The 21,412-nt window shown below is 43.4% G+C and overlaps 1 protein-coding gene and 1 pseudogene across 3 annotated transcripts in view; one reads left to right on the plus strand and one right to left on the minus strand.

Annotated features, from left to right (window-relative positions):
* PPM1H (protein phosphatase, Mg2+/Mn2+ dependent 1H) overlaps positions 1–21,412 on the plus strand; it is a 305,024-nt gene that overhangs the window by 275,245 nt on the left and 8,367 nt on the right. For 2 of the 3 annotated variants that reach the window (XM_030822307.1, XM_003252730.4), the window contains exon 9: positions 5,960–6,111. In XM_030822307.1, the coding sequence (XP_030678167.1) occupies positions 5,960–6,111 (152 nt within the window). Of the gene's footprint in view, positions 1–661; positions 759–5,959; positions 6,112–21,412 lie in introns of all 3 variants that reach the window. The other variant, XR_004032267.1, reaches the window with a different exon arrangement.
* LOC105740418 lies at positions 14,348–15,140 on the minus strand (annotated as a pseudogene).

The following is a 21,412-nucleotide window of genomic DNA, read 5'->3' on the forward strand; positions in this document are numbered from 1 at the left end:
ACCTTGTAAGTTTAATTTGTTTCTTTCTCTCTCCTTCCCCTGTTTATGCTTTGCCTCAGCAAGTATGTCCTGAAGACCTACTGTGGTTTACACTATAGAAGATGCTGCTAGACCCACTGAGAAAATACAAATTGGGATTTCTGGGCCTTCAGAAGTTGAATTTTTTTTTGTTTTGTTTTGTTTTTTTTTTGAGACAGAGTCTCGCTTTGTCACCCAGGCTGGAGTGCAGTGGCACGATCTCGGCTCACTGCAAGCTCCGCCTCCCGGGTTCACGCCATTCTCCTGCCTCAGCCTCTCCGAGTAGCTGGGACTACAGGCGCCCGCCACCACGCCCGGCTAATTTTTTTGTATTTTTAGTAGAGACGGGGTTTCACCGTGGTCTTGATCTCCTGACCTCGTGATCCGCCCGCCTGGGCCTCCCAAAGTGCCGGGATTACAAGCGTGAGCCACCGCGCCCGGCCTCAGAAGTTGAATTTTGGTGGAACAATAAGATGACTAACCCCCTGGGTGTTCATTGTAAGCTGGACAGGGGTAAATACCCAATAAGGAAATGCTTTCTTCGGTTGTGAATTGAGTGCTAGGCACAGTGCTCTGTTCTGGGCACAAAAACAGATAGGATGAGAGGGACCTTACCCCTAAAGGAGTTTATCGTCTGTTACAGATTTTCAAGGTGAGATTACCCCCACCACTTGCATCAGAATTCCCTGGGGTCCTTGTTGAAGTATGCAGCTCAGATCTGTACAATCAGACTCTTAAAGGTAGGATCTTTGAATCTTAACTTGGTTAAGGTAGCACTCCAAGTGATTCTAAACACATTTAGGTTTGAGAATATCTAATCTTTTAGAAGAGACAGAAAAGTGGGCCCTGAAAGGCTGATAACAAAGATGCCAGCGGTGTTTCAGGGCCAGCGTGCTGTTTGTCAGTTGCCTGTCTCCTTTGTTGTGATCAGATCATAAGGAAAGCTTCAGAAGCCTCATGAGGGGCTGGAACACATTCACTTTTTGTTCTTCACCTGGTTGCTCTCGCAAAAGCAATAGTATTCTGCCATATTCCAGTTTCAGATTCTGCTGAGACAGGATCAGCCTTGAGAGTCTTCCAGGGTAGATCAGATGCTATGTATCACTCTCTGTACCTAAAGGACAAGGCGCAGAGCTTCATCTCTGTGGGACAATCAGTTTCAGTGATTATTCATTCAGTGAACCAGGTATTAAGTTGGGCATTGAAGATACAAAGAGGAATAAAACAGTCCCAACCCTCATGGTGTTTACAGTCTAGTGTCAGGACAGGGCTGTAAATCGATGATTACAGTTTCACACAAAACTGATAGACAAAGGTTTACCCACAGTGAAGCATATAGGTAAATGGTATATTAGTGGGTGTGAAAGGATTGTGCCTGCAGAGGACCAGGGAAAAAGATGACTTCTCTTTGGTCCTCCTTAGGATTGCTTTGGCAGGAGAGAGTGGCACCCGCCTTTCTCAGCACCCCCTTCCTCACCACCAGTCTAACAATGAGTAACAGGATTCCAAAGGAAGGTTGGGGAAGTGCAAGAAGGGACCCATGGGAAGTTGACTCGCTCAGATGGTACCTTTCCAGAAAGGCCCACCGTGACCTCATCTTCTAAAATGACTCTATTGTTCTCCTTACCATGCTGGATTTTTCTTCAGAGCATCTGTCATCTTCTGACATTGTAATTTATTTGGGTGTCTATCTCGTCTACTAGTTTAGAAGTTGTGAGAGGCTTTGTCAGTTCTGTCCACTGTGTCGTGCCTGGAAAACGAGTTGGCACACAGCAAGTATGCAATAAAAGTGTACTGAAGGCAGCAGAAAGGCAGGTCCACACAGGTCCCATTTTTCAGCTGCTCAGATTATATTGTTCTGAAAATCTGCAAGAATCTCAAGGATTCGTGTGGCTTTTCTCTCCCTTTCTTGGCAGATGGGAACCCGGGAAGGAGCCATTAGAAGGTCTGACCATGTTCCCCAGTCCCACTTCAAAGGCGTTTCTGTAGCACACCTGTCCCCTCCAGGGCTGCAAAGACTCTTCCAGATGTCTGAGTCCTGGGGAGCTTCAGAGCCCATTAGTTTGATGTGAGGCTTCCAGGAACATTAAGAAGCTATTTAAGGAATTGAACAGGGGAGCTTTGAGGATGTGAGTATGGTCCGATTGAGTAAGGCCAACAACAGCTTCAGGGAGGGAAGGTCAGGACTCCGGAGCCCAGTGGAATCCTTTGAAGCCTTTGCTGCTGGGGAGGATGAGCACACAGTGGGATGACTTGCACGGCAGTCCAATTCTTCTGAAAACATTTTTGCAAAATGTTCTGCATCACAGGTTAATGTATAAGACACAAGTTGTAAGTGGAAATTTAGCAAAGATTTTTGGAAATTGGCTAAAGGGCAGGAAACAGAGGGTGTTTGTAAAAACCTCAAAAGATGTTAATTGGGGAGTGCTTCACAGACCAGGGTTGTGATCAGCTTTTTATTATTTCCATGCAAATTACATGAAGAATGGTCTTGAGAAGGATTTTCATGTTGGCTAATTAAACTACATTAGGGAGCCGAGCATAGAAATGGGAACAGTAGAATTAGGGAAAGATTACATTTATTGATGGAATTGAAGAGTAGCATTTTATAATGTGTGTATGTATCAACCCACACCCATTCTGTTGGCCAGATTTCCATTTGAGTGTGGACAAGACAACTTCAGCTTGAATAACACAACCTGTCACATTTCTTGGGTCAGCAGGAAGCACTTTAAAGAGGGTTTGGCACCCTACTCATAAGGCAGACTCTGAAATTAAATGGATGTTATCTACAGACCTGAACCCTCTCTTTTAGAAGAAGCAGCAAGGCAAATGGAATCTCCTGTTTAACTACAAGCATAAGATTCGGACATCCACATCTCACCACCTCTTATGACTCAACATTGTCTATCATAAGGAGTTCAAATTATCCCAAAAATTTATTGTAGGTATAACCCAATAAGAAGCTAGGAATCGGCCAGGCGCGGTGGCTCATGCCTGTAATCCCAGTAATTTGGGAGGCCGAGGCAGGTGGATCACCTGAGGTCGGGAGTTCAAGACCAGCCTGACCAGCATGGAGAAACCCCGTCTCTACTAAAAATACAAAATTAGCCGGGCATGGTGGCACATGCCTGTAATCCCAGCTACTAGGGAGGCTGAAGCAGGAGAATCGCTTGAACCTGGGAGGCAGAGGTTGCAGTGAGCCAAGATCGTGCCATTGCACTCCAGCCTGGGAAACAAGAGCAAAACTCCATCTCAAAAAAAAAAAAAAAAAAAAAAAAAAAAAGCTAGGAATCAATCCCCTAAACACTATTTTTTTTTTTAAGACTGGTTCTCACTGTCACCCAGGCTGGAGTGTAATGGCACAGTCATGGCTCAACACAGCCTCAAACTTCTGGGTTCAAGCAATTCTCCTGCCTCAGCCTCCCAAGTAGCTGGGACCACAGGCACACACCACCATGCCCAGGGTCTCACTGTTTTCTTTAATTTTTGTAGAGATAGAGTCTCACTATGTTACCCAGGCTGGTCACGAACTCCTGGCCTCAAGCGATCCCCCTGCCTTGGCCTCCTATTAGCAGTGTCTCTCAAGAAAAGTTATTGTATACTGAAAGTAACAACACAGTGAACCAGTACTTTAAGCTAGAAGCCCAGGAGTGACATTTACAGTCTGTCAATAGCCCACTCTAAGGAACAGTCTCCACAGTCATCATAAAGTCCACTGAGCCGTTGATTCCCTTGTGTGTAAATCTGGCCCAGTAGGAATCCTCTCTGGCCTTGCTACTCAGGGCCCAGCTTGTGAACCTGCAGCATTGGCATCACTTGGGAGGAAGTTGAACCACGGCTCTCAAGCCCACCCAGAACTGAATTGTAATCTGGACTTTAGCAGGATCCCTAGCTGACTTCTGTGCACATTAATATTTGAGAAGCTCTGCTCTAACACACCGAAGAACCATAGAAAATAAAGCATAGGAGGGTTGCTTGTTTCTGATAGAGTGAAAATTGGACCACATTCGTCAGTGACCTGAGGACAGAATTCTGACATTTGGGACTTTCTGGTCTGCTGGAAACTGAAGCTTTCCTGTTTTCTTTAATTTGGCTTAAAAGGCTGAGTGCTTTCTCTGGAACATAAGTTTAGCCTTAAGTGAGCATGCCTTTTGGAAAGAAGATGTTAAACACCAGTGCAGTATACTCCTGAGTGTTCCTCCCTTGAGTGCAGCTCATGTGCTGGGCCATTAGCTAATTGTTACCTTCTTGTTCACAGGCCACAAAGGCCTGGCGCCTGGTGGCTGCTTTTCATTTGAGCTCGTTCACCCAGGGCCCTGTGGGTAGACATTTGGTTGTGTTCTGCTGCTGGGAATAGACTGTCAGCCCACAGGACCAGCCCCATGCCAGGGCATCACCAGCCTGGACAAACTTTTCTAAAACATAGGAGGCTTGGCTTCCAAAGACCTAAACAGGTTTAGTCTCTAGGCTGAGGTGATATGGTTGTCTCTAGATCTGAGGTAACATAACAATGGCTGTGCCATAGGACACGTGCCCTGACCTATCGCTTTCACTCAGACTTGCGTTTAGAAAATACAGGAATGGGCTGGGCCTGGTGGCTCATGCCTGTAACCCCAGCACTTTGGGAGGCTGAGGCGGGCAGATCACTTGAAGCCAGGGGTTCCAGACCAGCTGAGACCCAGCTGGTAAAACCCCATCTCTACTAAAAATACAAAAATTAGCTGGGTGCAGTGGCATGCACCTGTAATCCCAGCTACTTGGGAGGCTGAAGCAGGAGAATCACTTGAACCCTGGAGGCGAAGGTTGCAGTGAGCTGAGATCACGCCACTGCACTCCAGCCTGGGCAACACAGTGAGAGACTCCATCTCAATTAAAAAAAAAAAAAAAGAAGAAAATAGAGTAATAAGGGAGGCCGAAGGAGATTGATTAAATTGACTTGCTTTTGTTCTCAGTTCATGAGATGGTATAGGCAGGGATTGATTCTGCCAAATTAGGAGGGAAGAGCAGTGAAACCCCAAACCCCTCCCCACACCTCCCTATCCCTCCCCACCCACATTGAAGTAAGATGGACATAGAACTGTGGCCTAGCCCAAGTGAGGCTTGATTTTTATTCTTACCAGTTTTGCCTAGGCTGCCCCATTCTCTTTCAAGAGCTTAGGTGGGTGTTGAAATATGCAAGTCATGTAAGGTACTAGACATGAGGAAAGACTTAAGTCCGTCAAGACAAAGACATACTTTGGAGGTTCAGAGGGAGCATGTATCTTCTGTGAGCCTCAGTTGAGGCTCCTGAAACATGAAGGTAGTGTCAGAGCCCCATCCTTATGTGAGAGAAGTTGGCTGCTTGGGCCTCAGAGCAGGTAATGCAAGAAAGGTTTCAAGTGAGTGCATTAAATAGAATGTCTCCTTACTCCTAGACAAATACATGTAGAGCAGCTACTAAGAATCCTGAATTGGTTTTCTCTCCCCCACAGACTGAGACCTCCTCTGAAGCAGAAAAATCAGATACTTAACTTTGCGTTTATAGCACTTCGCACAGGGTAGACCCTTAATAAATGTTTGCTGAATGAATACGCAAAGACAGCAAACAAGCTCACTGCTGATCTTCTAGCTAGCATAAAATCCACTTGTAAATCATCATTCTGACTATACCTCAGGTATTACATTTTCAATTAATTTCTTCTGTGTCAATTACTAAGCCCATCTCTTAGGCTCATTCACAAATGTGTATTAGGCCCCATGTGTCTATAAAGCAAGTCTCCAAGGGAGACTATCCCTGGCCACAAAGCTTGCTGTATAATCAAGTACCCTACAATGCATATCTGCAAACCTCTAGTCTGGGCAGGAAAAGGGAAGGGGGATCAGAAGTCAATTTGTTAGGGAGAATAATATGCTTCCAATTTCTTAAGCGGTAGTATTCCTGTTTTTTTTTTTTTTTCAGGTAAGAATCTATGATCTTTCAAAATATGATCATGGATCAGATGATGTGCTGATCTTGGCCACTGATGGACTCTGGGACGTTTTATCAAATGAAGAAGTAGCAGAAGCAATCACTCAGTTTCTTCCTAACTGTGATCCAGATGATCCTCACAGGTTTGTGCATTTCTACAATTGTAGAGTTGTTCCTCAAGCATTCTTCCATGACATGCTTGAAATAAATAATAATCATGCAATTTTCATAATTCATGACTCAGAGGCTGATATGGATGGTACAGTAACCAAACTGCAGAAGGGATTACCTTTCTTGTAAGAGGTACTTTCAAGCCAGGCGTGGTGGCTCATGCCTGTAATCCCAGCACTTTGGGAGGCCAAGGCGGGTGAATCACGAAGTCAGGAGTTCTAGACCAGCCTGGCCAACATGGTGAAACCCTGTCTCTACCAAAAATACAAAAATTAGCCGGGCATGGTGGTGGGCACCTGTAATCCCAGTTACTCAGGAGGCTGAGGCAGGAGAATTGCTTGAACCCAGGAGATAGAGGTTGCAGTGAGCTGAGACCACACCACTGCACTCTAGCCTGGGCGACAGAGCGACCCTCTGTCACAAAACCAAAAAAAGAGGTACTTTCTCTGCCAAATAAAAATCCCCCTTAAGTTGAACGTAGATACAAGTGGTAAAGAATTTGAGTGTTTAGGCATTTCAGCAGCATACCTTTCTCACATTTTTACTTCCTCTATCCTCTGAAGTAGAAATAATCCCATTTTTGATCCTGTTGATGAGAGTGATGGCAAATGCACCCCAGCACTGATAGTCATCTGTTGGAGAATTGTTTCTTTTGAGAAATATTTGGTAAGAAGAGAAAGATCCAAGTTAAGTATTTCTTACAGTCTAGCAGCAGCGTAAATAACGTAAACATCCTTAGAAGACTCTCGGAAATAAACAGAAAGTACCTCTTGAGAAAGGCAGCTTTAACTAGAACACAAGTCACCATGAGTAAAAGCCATCAGGAATAACAGAGACATCAGAATTGGACCTGTAAATACTTCTTTATTGGATTTAGCAGTCAAAAATATAAATATTTTTAGCTGGGCATAGTGACACACGCCTGTAGTCTCAGCTACTTGGGAGGCTAAGGCATGAGAATCGCTTGAACCCGGGAGGCAGAGGTTGCAGTGAGCCAAGATCGCGCCACTGCACTCCAGCCTGGGTGACAGAGCAAGACTCGGTCTCAAAACACAAACAAAGGAAAGCCAACAAAAATAAAAATATTTTAACATGCTTCAGAAATTTTTTTTTAGCCAAGCATGGTGACTCACACCTGTAATCCCAACACTTTGGGAGATAACGCAGGAGGATCACTTGAGCCACAGGAGTTTAAGACAAGCCTGGGAAACATGGTGAAATCTCATCTTTACAAAAATTAGCTGAGCATGGTGGTGCATGCCTGTAGTTCCAACTACTCAGGAGGCTGAGGTGGGATTGCTTGAGCCCAGGAGGCAGTGGTTGCAGTGAGCCGAGATCGATCGCACCACTGTACTCCAACCTGGGCAGCAGAGCAAGACTCTGTCTCAAAACAAAAAAATTTAAAGCATTTAAAATATGAGTCTTAAAAGAGACTAAAAAAATGACTAAACAATTTTTAAGAAAATGGAATTCTAGAGATGATAAATTCAAAAATAGGAATTAAAAATTCACTGAATTAAACAGATTAGAGCTAGTTGAAGAGAACACTGGTGAACTAGAAAATTGATCTAATAAATAATCCAGTAGATGGCTTAGACAAAGAGGAAAGACAATGTGAAATGAGATTAAGAGACTAAAAAGTAAATGTAAATGTAAAAGTAAATGTAAATGAGATAAGAGACTAAAAAGTAAATGAAAATGTAATACCTGAGGTATAGTCAGAATGATGATTTACAAGTGGATTTTATGCTAGCCAGAAGATCAGCAGTGAGCTTGTTTGCTGTCTTTGCATATTCATTCAGCAAACATTTATTAAGGGTCTACCTTGTGCGAAGTGCTGTAAATGCAAAGTTAAATATCTGATTTTTCTGCTTCAGAGGAGGTCTCAGTCTGTGGGGGAGAGAAAACCAATTCAGGATTGGTTAAAAAGATGGCCTAAGGTGCTCTAAAAGAATTCCAAAAGGATAAACTATAGAAGATGGGAAGAAGTTCCAGAATTTTTTGACAATACTCAACCTAAGATTCAGAAAGCCTGACAGATCTCTGGAAGGAGAAATAAAATAGTGAAACTGAAGAACAGCTGAGTGCTGTGGCTCATCCCTGTAATCCCAGCACTTTGGGAGGTGGAGGCGGGCAGATCACCTGAGGTCAGGAGTTCAAGACCAGCCTAGCCAACATGGCGAAATTCCCATCTCTACTAAAAATACAAAAATTAGCCAGGCATGGTGGTGCATATGTGTAATTCCAGCTACTCAAGAGGCTGAGGCATGAGAATTGCTTGAACCCGGGAGGCAGAAGTTGCAGTGAGTTGAGATCACTCTCCAGCCTGGGTGAAAGAGTGAGACTCTGTCCCCCCCCAAAAAAAAGAGAAATAAACTGAAGAACTTTAACCCCTTTGCCTTCCAAAAATATATTAAAAGCAGCCAGGAAAAAAAAAAAAAAGACATTCAGACTGACAGCCAACTTTCAAAAGTCAACAGTGCCAGTGGTGGGATTATATCTTCAGCTGGCTAAGAAAAAAATAACTGTCAATCTAGAAAGTTTAGATGTAGCAAAACTATCAATAACAAGGATGAAGTAAACAAATTTTCAGGCAAAACATAAACTGATACATATTACTGCCAACTAACCTCTTCTGAAGAAATGTCTACAGGGTGTGCTCTGGTAAGAAGAGGAAATGATCCCACAGGAAATACCTGAGAAGTAAAATGGATTATTAAGCTAAGGTATTAGTAAACATGTGGTCATATTTAAATATACATTGACTATATAAAACAGTAATAAGAATGTCTAATGTGTGGGTTAAAAATGATAGAACTAAAATATTGCATAAAAATAGCATACAAATTTTCAAGGGAGGGGTGTTAGCTCACATACTATGCTTCTTTTGAGAAGTTAATGGTGTTTAACTTTAGGCTTTAAGTAAACAAGTTTAAATAGCTAAGAAAACTGTTAAAATAATAGAAAGGGTAACTTCTAAACTAGTAAAGGAGAGGAAACTCACATGGAATAAAAACCAAACTTCTAAACAACTTACAAATCAAAGGAAAAAATTGTAATGAAAATTAGAAAGTACCTGGGCCTGAATAACAATACATATCAAAACTGTAAAGGCTGAAATTGTAGCTTTTTTTTCTAATTTAATAAACTAAGCATAGATGAAGACTCCATTCACTTCTGACCTGCCAGAAATGACTATTATCCCTCTATGCCATGAGCTAACTTTATCCAAAGCGTCCCCCTGTGTCACAGGGAACCTCTGACCACAAGATCCTGCTTTCTGAAAATAGAGAAGAAAAGGAAGAGATCCTTAACCACAGAGAAAGGTATTTCTCAGAGTGAGGCCCTAAGGGCTGACTTGTGTTACTTGGCTAGTTTGGTCTATATTCTTTGCATAAATGTACACAAAATAAGTTTTGTTTTTGAGATGGAGTTTTGCTCTTGTTGCCCAGGCTGGAGTGCAATGGCGTGAATCTCGGCTCACCACAACCTCCACCTCCCAGGTTCAAGCAATTCTCCTGCCTCAGCCTCCCTAGTAGCTGGGATTACAGGCATGTTACACCACTATGCCCGGCTAATTTTGTATTTTTAGTAGAGACGGGGTTTCTCCATGTTGGTCAGGCTGGTCTCGAACTCCCGACCTCAGGTGATCCACCCACCTCGGCCTCCCAAAGTACTGGGATTACAGGCATGAGCCACTGCTCCCGGCAAGAATTCTTACAACTTAAAGGCTCTAAGGAGCCAAAGGAGTGAAGCTGCCTACCTAAATTGAACCATAGAATCAGTACAATTATAACCAAAATACCAATGGTGTTTTTATGGAGCCCAGCAGTTCCACTCTTAGGTCTGTACCCTGGAGTGGTGGTTCTGAAAAGCACGGTCCTTTGAGCTACATGGCATCAGCAGCACCTGGGAACTTGTTAGAAGTGCAAATTTTGGCTGGCATGGTGGGTCATGCCTGTAATCCTAACACTTTGGGAGGCTGAAGCAGGAGGATCACCTGAACCTGGGAGTTCAAGACCAGCCTGGGCAACATAGTGAGACCCTGTCTCTACTTTTATATATATATATATATTTTTTTTATTTTCACTTTTTTAAAATTTTATATATATATATATTTTATAAATTTTTTTTTAAAAGAGAGAATTGCGGATTTTCAGGCCCCACCTGAAATAAAAACTCCAATGGTAGGACCAACCATTTGTGTTTTAACAAACCACGCAGGTGATTCTGATGCTGCTAAAATTCGAGAACCGACTCCCCTGGAAGAACTCTTGCATCGTCGTTCATGCAAGAAGATATTCACAGAATTGTTTTTATTACAGAAACTGGAAGTAACTTGCATGTCCAGTGGTGGGATGGGTAAACAAATATTGGGATACCTTATAGCACCTCCCCCACCCCCAAAATGAGCCAAAGCTGTGCTCATTAACAGGGAAGAATCTCACAAACATAATGTTGAGTTTAATAAGCCATAGAGAAATACATACATTAGGATTCTATTTACATGAAGTGAAAACTACCAATATATTGTTTAGGGATATAGACATTAAAACTAGAACAAAAACCAAGAAAATTGGCCCAAAATTCAAGATAATGGTTACTTTGAGAGGAGAAGAGGCAGGTACCAAGGGGAATATATGCTGAGGCCTGTTGGGTTTCTAAGATATTTACTGATAATATTCCGTTCCTTCAAGTAGATGGCAGGTACATTGTTATTTTTAAACTATAAATGGCATATACATCTTTTTATATGTAAAATATGAGAGGCAGGGTAGTCTAGTGGTTAAGAGCCTGTAACCTATAATTACTTCCCAAATTGAATTTTGGCTCTTCCCCTGCTAGATTTAGGACCTTGGGAAAATTTCTTAACTCTTCTGACTCTGATTCTTCATATGTAAAATGGAGATTTCGACAGTATTAACCTCATACATATATATTATTAGGTGAAGTGCCTAATAGATAATAAGTACTAATAGACGTGTGTGTTGTTATTGTTATGTCTCATATATTTCACAACAGAAATTCAGGAAACGTGAAGGTAGACTGTCTGTCTCCTCCTCGAATTGTTTGATATAATTTAGCTCAGGTGTGGAGGAATTGATGGCACTATAATTAAATATTCCTTTATTTGAATTTGAATGTGTTTTTCGGCTTTCAAGTTTCATGTTATGTATCCCACTTGTTAGCAACATTCTCATGTTGATTTTTCACTACTATGATTACTTTTATAAAGCTTTGCAAAGCCACCTGCCAGTTATGCACTAAAAGGCACTCAGCACTTTTTTTCTGTGTCTAAGCTGGCTTGGTCTTGCTTACCAGCCTGTCTTTCTCCAGGCTGATAAATCTGTATGCCAAGGAGTGGTAACCCGTGGGCAGTGTGCACATGCCTGGTCAGAGCAGGCTCCTGGGGTCCACGAGAACTGTTGCCTATGGAGGCAGGGTTCACAAGGATCTCTTTGGAACAAACAGGATGGGAAAGAAAAAATGTTTTCTGTATGCCTTTCGGGGAAGATGGCAAACCAAAGCAATAGAAAGAATCCTATATCGGGTGGATGAATGAAAGGGAAAATTGCAAGGGGAACACAGTTTATCGGCAAGAAATAGACTATAGTCTGCAGATGAGACAATTACGATTGTAAAGACAGGTGCAATGGTACGTGCCTATAATCTGAGTGACTCCAGAGGCTGAGGCAGGAAGATGGCTTAAGCTTGAGTTCAAGACCAGCCTGGACAACACAGAAAGACTCTCTCTCTAAAAATAAGAAAAAAAAAAGTGTTTTAAAAGACAGAACTGGCCTGGGCGCAGTGGCTCACACCTGTAATCCGAGCATTTTGGGAAGCCGAGGCAGGGCGGATCACTTGAGGCCAAGAGTTCAAGACCAGCCTGGCCAATGTGGCAAAACCCCGTCTATACTAAAAATACAAAAGTTAGCCGGGCATGGTGGCCCCTGTAATCCCAGCTATTTTGGAGGCTGAGGCATGAGAATCTCTTGAAGCTGGGAAGTAGAGGTTGCAGTGAGCCGAGATGGTGCCACTGCACTCCAGCCTGGGCGACAGTGCGAGACACTGTCTCAAAAAATAAAAAAAGGAACTGAAGAGTCAAGGTTTTCTTCTTAACAAATAACTCCTATTCTGATTTGTTCATTTGGGAAATACCACTAAGGACCTATTTTGTGAGCCAAGGCCTGCTAGACACTTGTGAGGAACACAGACCTCAGCTCTGTCCTCTTTGAGTTTAAAGTCTGGAGGGATTACAGCAGCATTAACCTAAAGCAAAGGATGTCTACACTTAAACCTGAAGAATAAACAAACAGGAGCGAGGCAGGGGTCAGGGGAGTTGGGGAGAAAAAACATGGCACATTCTGGAACCCAACAGTCAGTGTGGCTGACTGGCCTTGGAAGTGGGGAGCAGAATGTCAACAGATGAGGTATGAGGGGTCAGCAGGAGCTCATGATCTCATGAGATCATGAATGTGAAAATTATTTGTCTTAAAGGAAGTCTGTGGTAACAATATGGAATTTATGTAATTTGTTCATTATGATTCACAGCCAGGAAGCATTCTGCAAAATCTGATGGTAAGAAACAAGATGAGGATTGTTTTCCTACCCCTGTGTGTTCCTTAGTAACTACACCATATTGGGACATCAGAGAAACTTAAGACTCACAATTTAGGTCTTAGCCAAGAAACCTTTGCTCAGACCAACGTCCTAAAGCATTTCTCCAATGTTTTCTTCCAGTAGTTCCATAGTTTCAGGTCTTATATTTGTCTTTATTTTTATTTGATTTTTGTATATGGTGAGAGATAGGGGTCTGGTTTCTTTTTTCTGCATGTGGATATCCAATTTTCCCAGCACCATTTATTGAAGAGACTGTCCTTTCCCCAATGTATGTTCTTGGCACCTTTGTTGAACATGAGTTGGCTGTAAATGCATGGATTTACTTCCGGGTTCTCTATTCTGTCCCATTGGTCTATGTGTCTGTTTTTATGTCAGTACCATGCTATTTGGGTTAATATAGCTTTGTAGTATATTTTAAAGTCAGGAAATGTGATGTCTCCAGCTTTGTTCTTTCTATTCAGGTTTGCTTTGGCTATTCTGGGTCTTTTGTAGTTTCATACAAATTTTAGGGTTGTTTTTTCTATTTCTGTTGTCAAACTCATAATTTAGGAATATGTGAAATGGTGTTCTCTTTCATGTGTTTGACATCTTTGTACATACCTGTGTGTAGTTTGGTAGGAGGGCATGACACCCACACACCAATTTAGGATGTCTCCTTGGGAGGCTCATGGACAAAGAGCTCAGTCCCAAGAGCCGGTGCCCTCAGCTGGCAGCTGTTCTAATCTTGTCGTGCCAAATGGAAATATGAGTGGAAGTCACCAAGTCATAATTTCTGTGATGAGGAAAGGCCCACACTGTAATTCCAGAGGCTCTTTTAGCCCTTCCTTAGCCAGAGAGTTCCTATCTCTCCATCTGTAGTGTGGGACTACAAGTTTGCCTGTTTAATTTTCAGTGGAGAGTTGCTGAGTTCAAGCCTGAGGGAACTGACCAAAGGAGGTCAGCCTATTGTTGGACACAAAATGAGAAGGGAAAAGTTCTCCCCAGGATGGGAAGCCTGAGGGAAGGGGAATGGAACAAAGCCAGTGAGAAGAGTAAGGTGTTTCTGCATCTGAGGTTTTGAGTGGGCCTGTTGTACTTTGAGTCTTACCAGGATCTCCCAGTTCTGTCTAGAAAGGAAGCAGGACAAAAAGAGGCAGGGAATGAGGCCTGAGACAGGCAAGGCTGGGGCTTTCGCCGTTTGATTGTTGGGCTTTTGTTTCTGTTGCCTGTGGGTTCCTTTTCTTTTTGTTTTTCTTTTGCCTCCTAGTGACAGCCATTCTAAACAAATTGCCAGCATTGTCTTCCTCTGTTGACATCCTTCCCAGCAAGGAATTTAAAATAGCATCTCCCCCTCCAGAATGTGCTGTGAGGGAAGAGGTGATTAGCATAAAGATGTGTTCTGACCCTCACACCATCCTCTCAGGCAGAGATGGGAGTAAAAATGAGCTGTGTGATCCTTCTGACCCCGGTGTATCTTAAGTCTTTTTGCTCTTTTTAACTGTCTCAACGAAGGAACCAGAAAATTAAAAGGCGGCTTTATGGATGAGCCAGAATATGAGTGCAGTAAGTTTTTCTTTTTTCTTTTTTTTTTTTTTTTGCAGTTTTTACAGTTTTTTTAGAACACAAAATGTGCACATGAGCTGTCTACCCATTTTCTTCGCTGCGCAGCCTGGCACTGGGGTTGGTGACTCTGATGGCCAGCTGGGCAGCTCTTTCCACAACGGCTTTGCAGTTCTTGGAGGAAACATCGTGAAGGATCTCAGCACAGTAAGATTTGTTGCACATCAGCAGCACTTCCAGCTCCTTGACGCTGTGGATCAGGAACTTCCAGAAGCCGCTGGGCAGCATGTGCTGGTTTTCTGTTGCTCCCATAAGTAATGTTGGGCGTCAAGATCTGGCCTTTGAACCTTCTACGTGCCCTGTTGTCAATATCTCTGGGTTTCCACCAGTTATGCTTAATTTTGACATATTGGTCAGACTGGTGCTGGATGAACTTCTTGGTTCTTTTTTTTGACAATCTCGGGCTCCACAAGGAGTCTGAAGGTGGCCATGATGCCGAAGAGGAGATGGCCCCTCTTTCTTTCATTTCATCACAGTTTGCCCTGAATTGTAGGGAAGCTGGCAGTTCTTTTACTCTTGTGGGGTCATGAAATGAACTGTTCCTAGGAAATGCATTGCGCTAACATTCTGGAGTGGGGTTGCTGCAGGTCGTGGAGGTTGGGCTGCACAGTCCTCTGGTTCCTTATAATTCCAGTAAGGTTCTCTTTTAAGCCCTAACGATCCTGCATGATTGGGAGAAGGCACTCAAACCTGGAAAGCGTTTTCTGATGCAAAATATCTGCAACTGACTGTCCCCTCTGTAAGGCTGGAGGTTCAGTGGGGGGGTCTCCTGGGAAGAATATTCAAACACTCAAGAAGACGCTTACCATTTTGTCAGAAAGGAATAAATTGTTAACATTACTGAAGGGGAAAAGGGAGTGGGCAAAGCCAAGAGGAACTGGGGCCAGGGAATAGCTAACCAAACTTGGAAATGCACATGGATTCACATTTCCCAGTGCCCAGGCAAAACTGTGCAGGCTTTGCTCTAGATATTCATTTCCCCAAACCTGTCTGTGGAAACTTCTTTTTCATTTTTTTTAAAAAAAAAAGAAATTCACTGTGTTACCCAGGCTTGTCTCAAGCAATCCTCCTGCCTTGGCCTTCCAAAGTGCTGGGATTGCAGATATGAGCCATCATGCCTGGCCCCACCTCATTTTTTTTTTTTTTGTAACCTGGATTTAATGATCCTCAGTCTCCCTGCCATGACCCTTGAAGGGCTTTTTGTGCGGAATTAAATCTGTAAGTACCAGTATACCATAAACCCTACAGAATATGTCTCTGATGAGAGAAAGCTTCCTGATCTCCACACTTGTCAGTCTTCACATCCACGCTCTCCGTGGCTCAGATAGCTGTGTGCCTTGGAAGGAAGAGATTAATCAGTGAAAGGTTAATAGTAAAACACCAACACTGACAACAGGCATTAAAGCAAGTATTAAATGCTAGTTTGCGCCGGGCGTGGTGGCTCACGCTTGTAATCCCAGCACTTTGGGAGGCCGAGGCAGGTGGATCACGAGGTCAGGAGATCGAGACCACGGTGAAACCCCATCTCTACTAAAAATACAAAAAATTAGCCGGGCGTGGTGGCGGGTGCCTGTAGTCCCAGCTACTCGGAGAGGCTGAGGCAGGAGAATGGCGTGAACCCAGGAGGAGGAGCTTGCAGTGAGCCGAGATCGCGCCACTGCACTCCAGCCTGGGCGACAGAGCGAGACTCTGTCTCAAAAAAAAAAAAAAAAAAATGCTAGTTTGCATTACCCTAATATGAAATTTATTTGGGGAAAATATAAAGGTTCTTTCTATGAAACCTTTCCATGAGTTAGCTGAACTAATTTCTAGCATGCCACAAGGTTTTCAAAAACTATGCCTTAAATGCAAAAAAGAAGGGTTTCCTCCACTTTTCACCATATCAATTACTGGTTTTAAGAACAAATTTATGAGTGTTTGATCTGGTGTTTGAAGACTAGATAAAATCTGCAATTTTCTCTCTTTTGCAATGTTTAGCTCACTCAAATCTCTGGGAATTCAGAAGTCAGCCTGAGGTCCTGGCTGTGGCAGCCTCTAACAGCACACAGCCAGCCACCGTCCCATCCTGTTTAGGGTGTTTATGTGGCAGAGCTGTGTGGCCACATCAGGATATTTTACAGGGCTTGCCAGGGAGGATTGAGAAGGAAATAGTCTATTATGCCCCCTCGTATTGAAATGTTACTGTTTGGAATTTGAACTAAAAACCTACCACCTAAGAAACCAGGGAACCAGTGCCAGGGTACATAGAGGTGGATGAGGACTGGCAGGGCTTCTCACCCTCTCTCATGGGGGTGGGGAACTCTCTCCAGTCTGCAGCTTTGTGTCTGCTGGCAGCACACAGACTCCCAATGAGCCCAGTGACAGCACTGCAGACAACAGTTGTCATTATTCTGGTGTCTCAGGGTATTCTGCCTGAGTGGAGTCCCCATAACCTGAAAGGGGACAGAAGCTGGCATGAGCAGCTTCACCTGCTTCAGAACTCGGTTCCAGAGCTACACAAGGGGCATCTGTGGACCAGCTCCCAGCAGTGAATCTAAGATGTGTGCCTCCTCCCAGGATGAGTTGCCTAGTTCTGGGCACAACAAAGGCCATTTCCTAAGCCACCCCTGACCCTCCACCCACCAAGACGCCACTGCCATAGACCCCTGCCAACATTCCAAAGCTGGGAGAGCTTTTCTACCTCTTAAATTTCTGAGGCCTGCTTAGAATGCAAAGGGGATTCCTCCTCCTGTTCCCATCACACTGTATTACTGCGGGTGTCAGCAGATGGAGGCTGCCTTTTATATGCAAATATTTGGAAGCCATTAATTCCCCAGTTCCTGCCACTACTCACCCTCTTATAAGACCCTGCCTGTACCATCCAAATGGCAAACTGAAGTTCCCACCCAACAAGAACTATTAAGAACTTTAAGACATGGTGATAGCCTGCAGCCTGAAATTATTTATTTTTGACACTCTTATGCTGATTCAGATGCTTCAGATTCAGAAAACAGACTATAAGACGTAGATGACTTACGACAAAACTCCTGGGGAGGAGAAAGGCATTTAATATCTAATAATGAATATAACTAACAAACATTTATTGACCTCCGATTGTGTGCCAGGCACTGTGCTGAATGCTTTATGGAAAGATCACATGGCTGTTACAGGAGCCTTGGAGGTGTGCACTGTTATTAAGTAAGGAGAGAGGGGCTCCAAGAGGCTAAGGACTTTTTCCAGAGCCACCCATCTGGATGGTGGGAAAGCCAGGATTGGAACGTGGGCAAGCCACGCTCACACCCAGAGCCCTTTTCTGGTCCATTAGGAGGGAAAATAACTAAGGACAGCAACAGAATCTGCAAGGACAAGAGGACAATCAAGGATTTATGGCCTCCTTCCGCCTGACTTTAAGAGTTAGTGGTTATGAAAAGAGCTTTGGCCTTCCCATCGCTCTTCAGCCCCTCTTCCTTTTTGTTTTCCATGCCTCCCCTGCTGTCCTTTCTCTGCTCCCTCCCCCTCGGAGCCTGAGCCCTGTGAAGTTTGCCAAGTCTGATCCCTGCCCAGCAGCCATTGCTTTCAGCAGAGCTTTGCTGATAAATATTGAAAGCTTCAGCTAGAGAAGAAAAATGTTCTCAAAATTCAAAACATGTCTCCTGGGGAGACTCTTCATTAGGAGTGGGCATTTCAAACTCCTCCACAGTTGTCTAATGCAGCCTGGCCCAGCATTCAGTGATGGCACTAGGGCTGCTCCACACACAGCTTCCAGAAGCATCAGGCTCCGGCTGCCACACAGTCCCAGTTGGTGTGTAGCAGAATCCACTACCCATTGGCTGTCTTCAGCTGTACCATATTCTTCTTGGCTGCTCTCTTGGATATTTGATGCTTATACAGTATGTGTTGACTCAAATTTTCTCCTACTACTTTCTACAATTCTCCTTTTATGGCACGTAAATGCCCTTGTGTTCAGCCTCCGTAACAAAACCAATAAAGCCTTCCTGTTTTAGTAGCACCTTAAGCACTTTCACTGTCACCGACCCAGGGAGCCCTGATGTAAGGTAGAAATTGGAGAATACGATGGGGGCAGGAGAAGCAGTTCTTTTCCTTCAGAGAAAGTTGTTTGTTCTTGCCTCAGTCTTGACATAAAGCAGCCTTGCAAAGGATTTCATGCATTTCATATGGCAAGGTGGCTCCGAAGATGGATGCAAATGAGCTCCGAAATGGCCACCAGCCTGGCCCAATATGGTGGCTGACACAAAAAGCCTTCTCCCAAGAGCTGGGTCCCCGGGATTGTGTTGAGTTAATGAATCTATGAGGAAAGCTCCTACAAGTGACTTCATCTTCCCCGAATGCTGTTGCTGAGTTTCACTGCAATGCTGGGTCTCAGGAAGCTGGTCCTAGAGCATTTGCACTGTCACCTATGGAGTGCAGCATCTAACGGCCCAGTTGTCCACGCACACTGCTCTTGGACAAGGAGGGATAGACATGCACTGGAGAAGCTGGCGGAGAGAAGCCGTGTGAAGGAATCCGAGCTCCTGGGAACAGGGTAGGAAGAACAGGTCCTAGGAATCTTCCCTAAACTTCTCCCTCAGGCGGGGCTGTCCTTACGCTTCTGAAGCATATGGATACATGGAGGAGGGCAGCTGCCTGACAAGATTGAGGTTTTATGAGGAGGAGGAAATGGCTGGGTAGGTTTACCACACAGGAAAAGTGTGAAGTTAAACCTCATATGGTTAGCAGCGGCAAATCCGTACAGGTCTGCAGCAACTCAGTTCTTGCTGCCTTGGAGGAAAGAAGAATTCAGCCCAGGGACAAAAGGCAGAGTGAGAGACTGAGGCAAGTTTTAGAGGAGGAACGAAGGGAAGTAAAGTACATTTGGAAGAGGACCAAGTGGCTGACTTGAGAGATCCAAGTGCCTCGTCCGGCCTTGACTTGGGGTTTTATACATTGGCATGCTGTGCGTTTCTTCTCCCCTGATTCTTCCCTTGGGGTGGGCTGTCTGCATGCACCGTGGCCTGCCAGCAGTTGGGAGGGGCTGCATATGCAGTGTGCTTACTGAAGTACGCATGCTCATTCATTTTTCCCTTATCTGTTGAGTGTTTCTGGAGGAAGGCCATATGATAAACTCTGCCATTTCACCTCCTAGTGCGTGTGCTTGCGCCCACTCGCCTATCTCCTGAGACCTTATCAGGAAGCTGCTGATCACCTGCTTCAGGTGTTGCTTTTTTTTTTTTTTTTTTTTTTTTTTTGAGAAAGTCTCTCTCTGTCACCCAGATTGGAGTGCAGTGGCACAGCCTCGCTTCCCAGGCTCTAGAGATCTTCCCACCTCAGCCTCCCGAGTAGCTGGGACGACAGGCACGTGCCCAGCTAATTTTTGTATTTTTTTGTAGAGACAGGGTTCACCACGTTGCCTAGGCTGGTGTCTAACTCCTGGGCCCAAGTTAATCCGCCCGCCTTGACCTCCCAGAGTGCTAGGATTACAGGCGTAAGCCACTGCACCTGGCCAGGTGTTTTCTATTGGGAGACTGCATGTCCCTGGTGCCAGCTGTGACCAATTGTTATTTTAGAGGGTTTAACAATGGCCTGACTATCACCTGATGGTCGCCAGACATTCCTGTGGGAGGGCCCTCCCCTGTCCTGATCATGTCTACCTAACTGCCTACTCTAACAATACTACTCCTGTGGTATAGGGGATCCTAAGCCAAAAAAACTGAAATGAACATGTTCTAGCACTACAGAAACCCATACTGCCCCTCAGTAAAGGCAAATTTTAAATCTCTGTGGATAACCCAGGGCACATAGTGAACAACCCCTTCTGAAGAAGCACTTATTCTTCCCTTCACACTCACCATGAGAAAGAATAACCAAATACAATACAGCCTTCCCTCCAGGCCCTCAAAGAAAACCTGGGTGTAACAGAACAAGTGTAGAAGAGAGTTAAGTTTATGCATATAGAATCGTAAGGTCAGAAGAGGTCAATCTGGACAAGAACCAAATAGAAATTCACAATGGTGAAACATTGTCATTGAAACAAACTAATTGACTAAATGGACAGTAAACTGCTAAAGGGAGTTAGTGAATTGAAAGATATCACAGAGAAGTTGAAATCTGCAAGGTAAAATAAGATCTAATAAGAGTTTATGGAGAATACAACATAGAGGAGAGGCAATATCCAAAAAGCTGATGGCTGAGAATTTTTCAGAAGTTTTCAGTTTGAAAGAGTAAAACTAATTTCTTACCATGATAAATAAAAAGCTCCTTTTTGTTATGTCTTAGTGGTACTTCGTATCAGCAACAAAAAAACAAAAACATGAAAAGCTATCAATGACAAAAGCCATCTACCTATAAAGAAATGATAAAAGACAGACTTCTCAAAAAGAGTAGAAGTCAGAAGTAAGCAGAATAATGCCTTCAAACTGCTGAGGGAAAATAACAGACAATCTAGAACTGCATAACAATAAAGCTATCAGCCAAAATCAAAGGTAAAAATACAGATTTTCTTAATCCAAAGACTAGGTGAGCTTACCGCTCACAGACCATTGTTAAAAAAATTACTAAAAATGTAATTCAATAAAAGGAAATTAAATGCAGAAGCAAGGAATAGTTTCATAAAAAGCAAAGAAGTTAGTATGTTGGTTTATTTATGTAAGTGTAGATTGTAAATGATAATGATTAAGGCAGGCTCAAAAAAAGGTGAATTAAAATAATAGGCAGTAACATGGAAGATGAAAGAAGGCATTCTAAGGTCCTTTTATTTTCAGGAGGAGGACAGAAATATGATTAACTTATATATTAAAAATTTAAGCATAACTGATAATAGAAATAACACTTCCAAGCCAGTTGGGGCAGGGGAATATTAAAGCTATCAACCTGACAGAAAACAAGAAAGAAGGAAAGAAGCACATAATAAAAAACACAAAATAAGTTTTCATATGTGTGTGTATATATGACCGCAAAATATAGGTACAGATCTACCAGTTTTTGCAATAAACAAAATTATCATCTTAATGACTATATAGATTTTGTTTTAATTAGCCATGTGCAACTAATAAAATACACTTAAAATAATGCAAAGTT

The sequence above is a fragment of the Nomascus leucogenys genome, chromosome 11 (genome assembly GCF_006542625.1).
Source record: "Nomascus leucogenys isolate Asia chromosome 11, Asia_NLE_v1, whole genome shotgun sequence".
NCBI classification, from domain to species: domain Eukaryota; kingdom Metazoa; phylum Chordata; class Mammalia; order Primates; family Hylobatidae; genus Nomascus; species Nomascus leucogenys.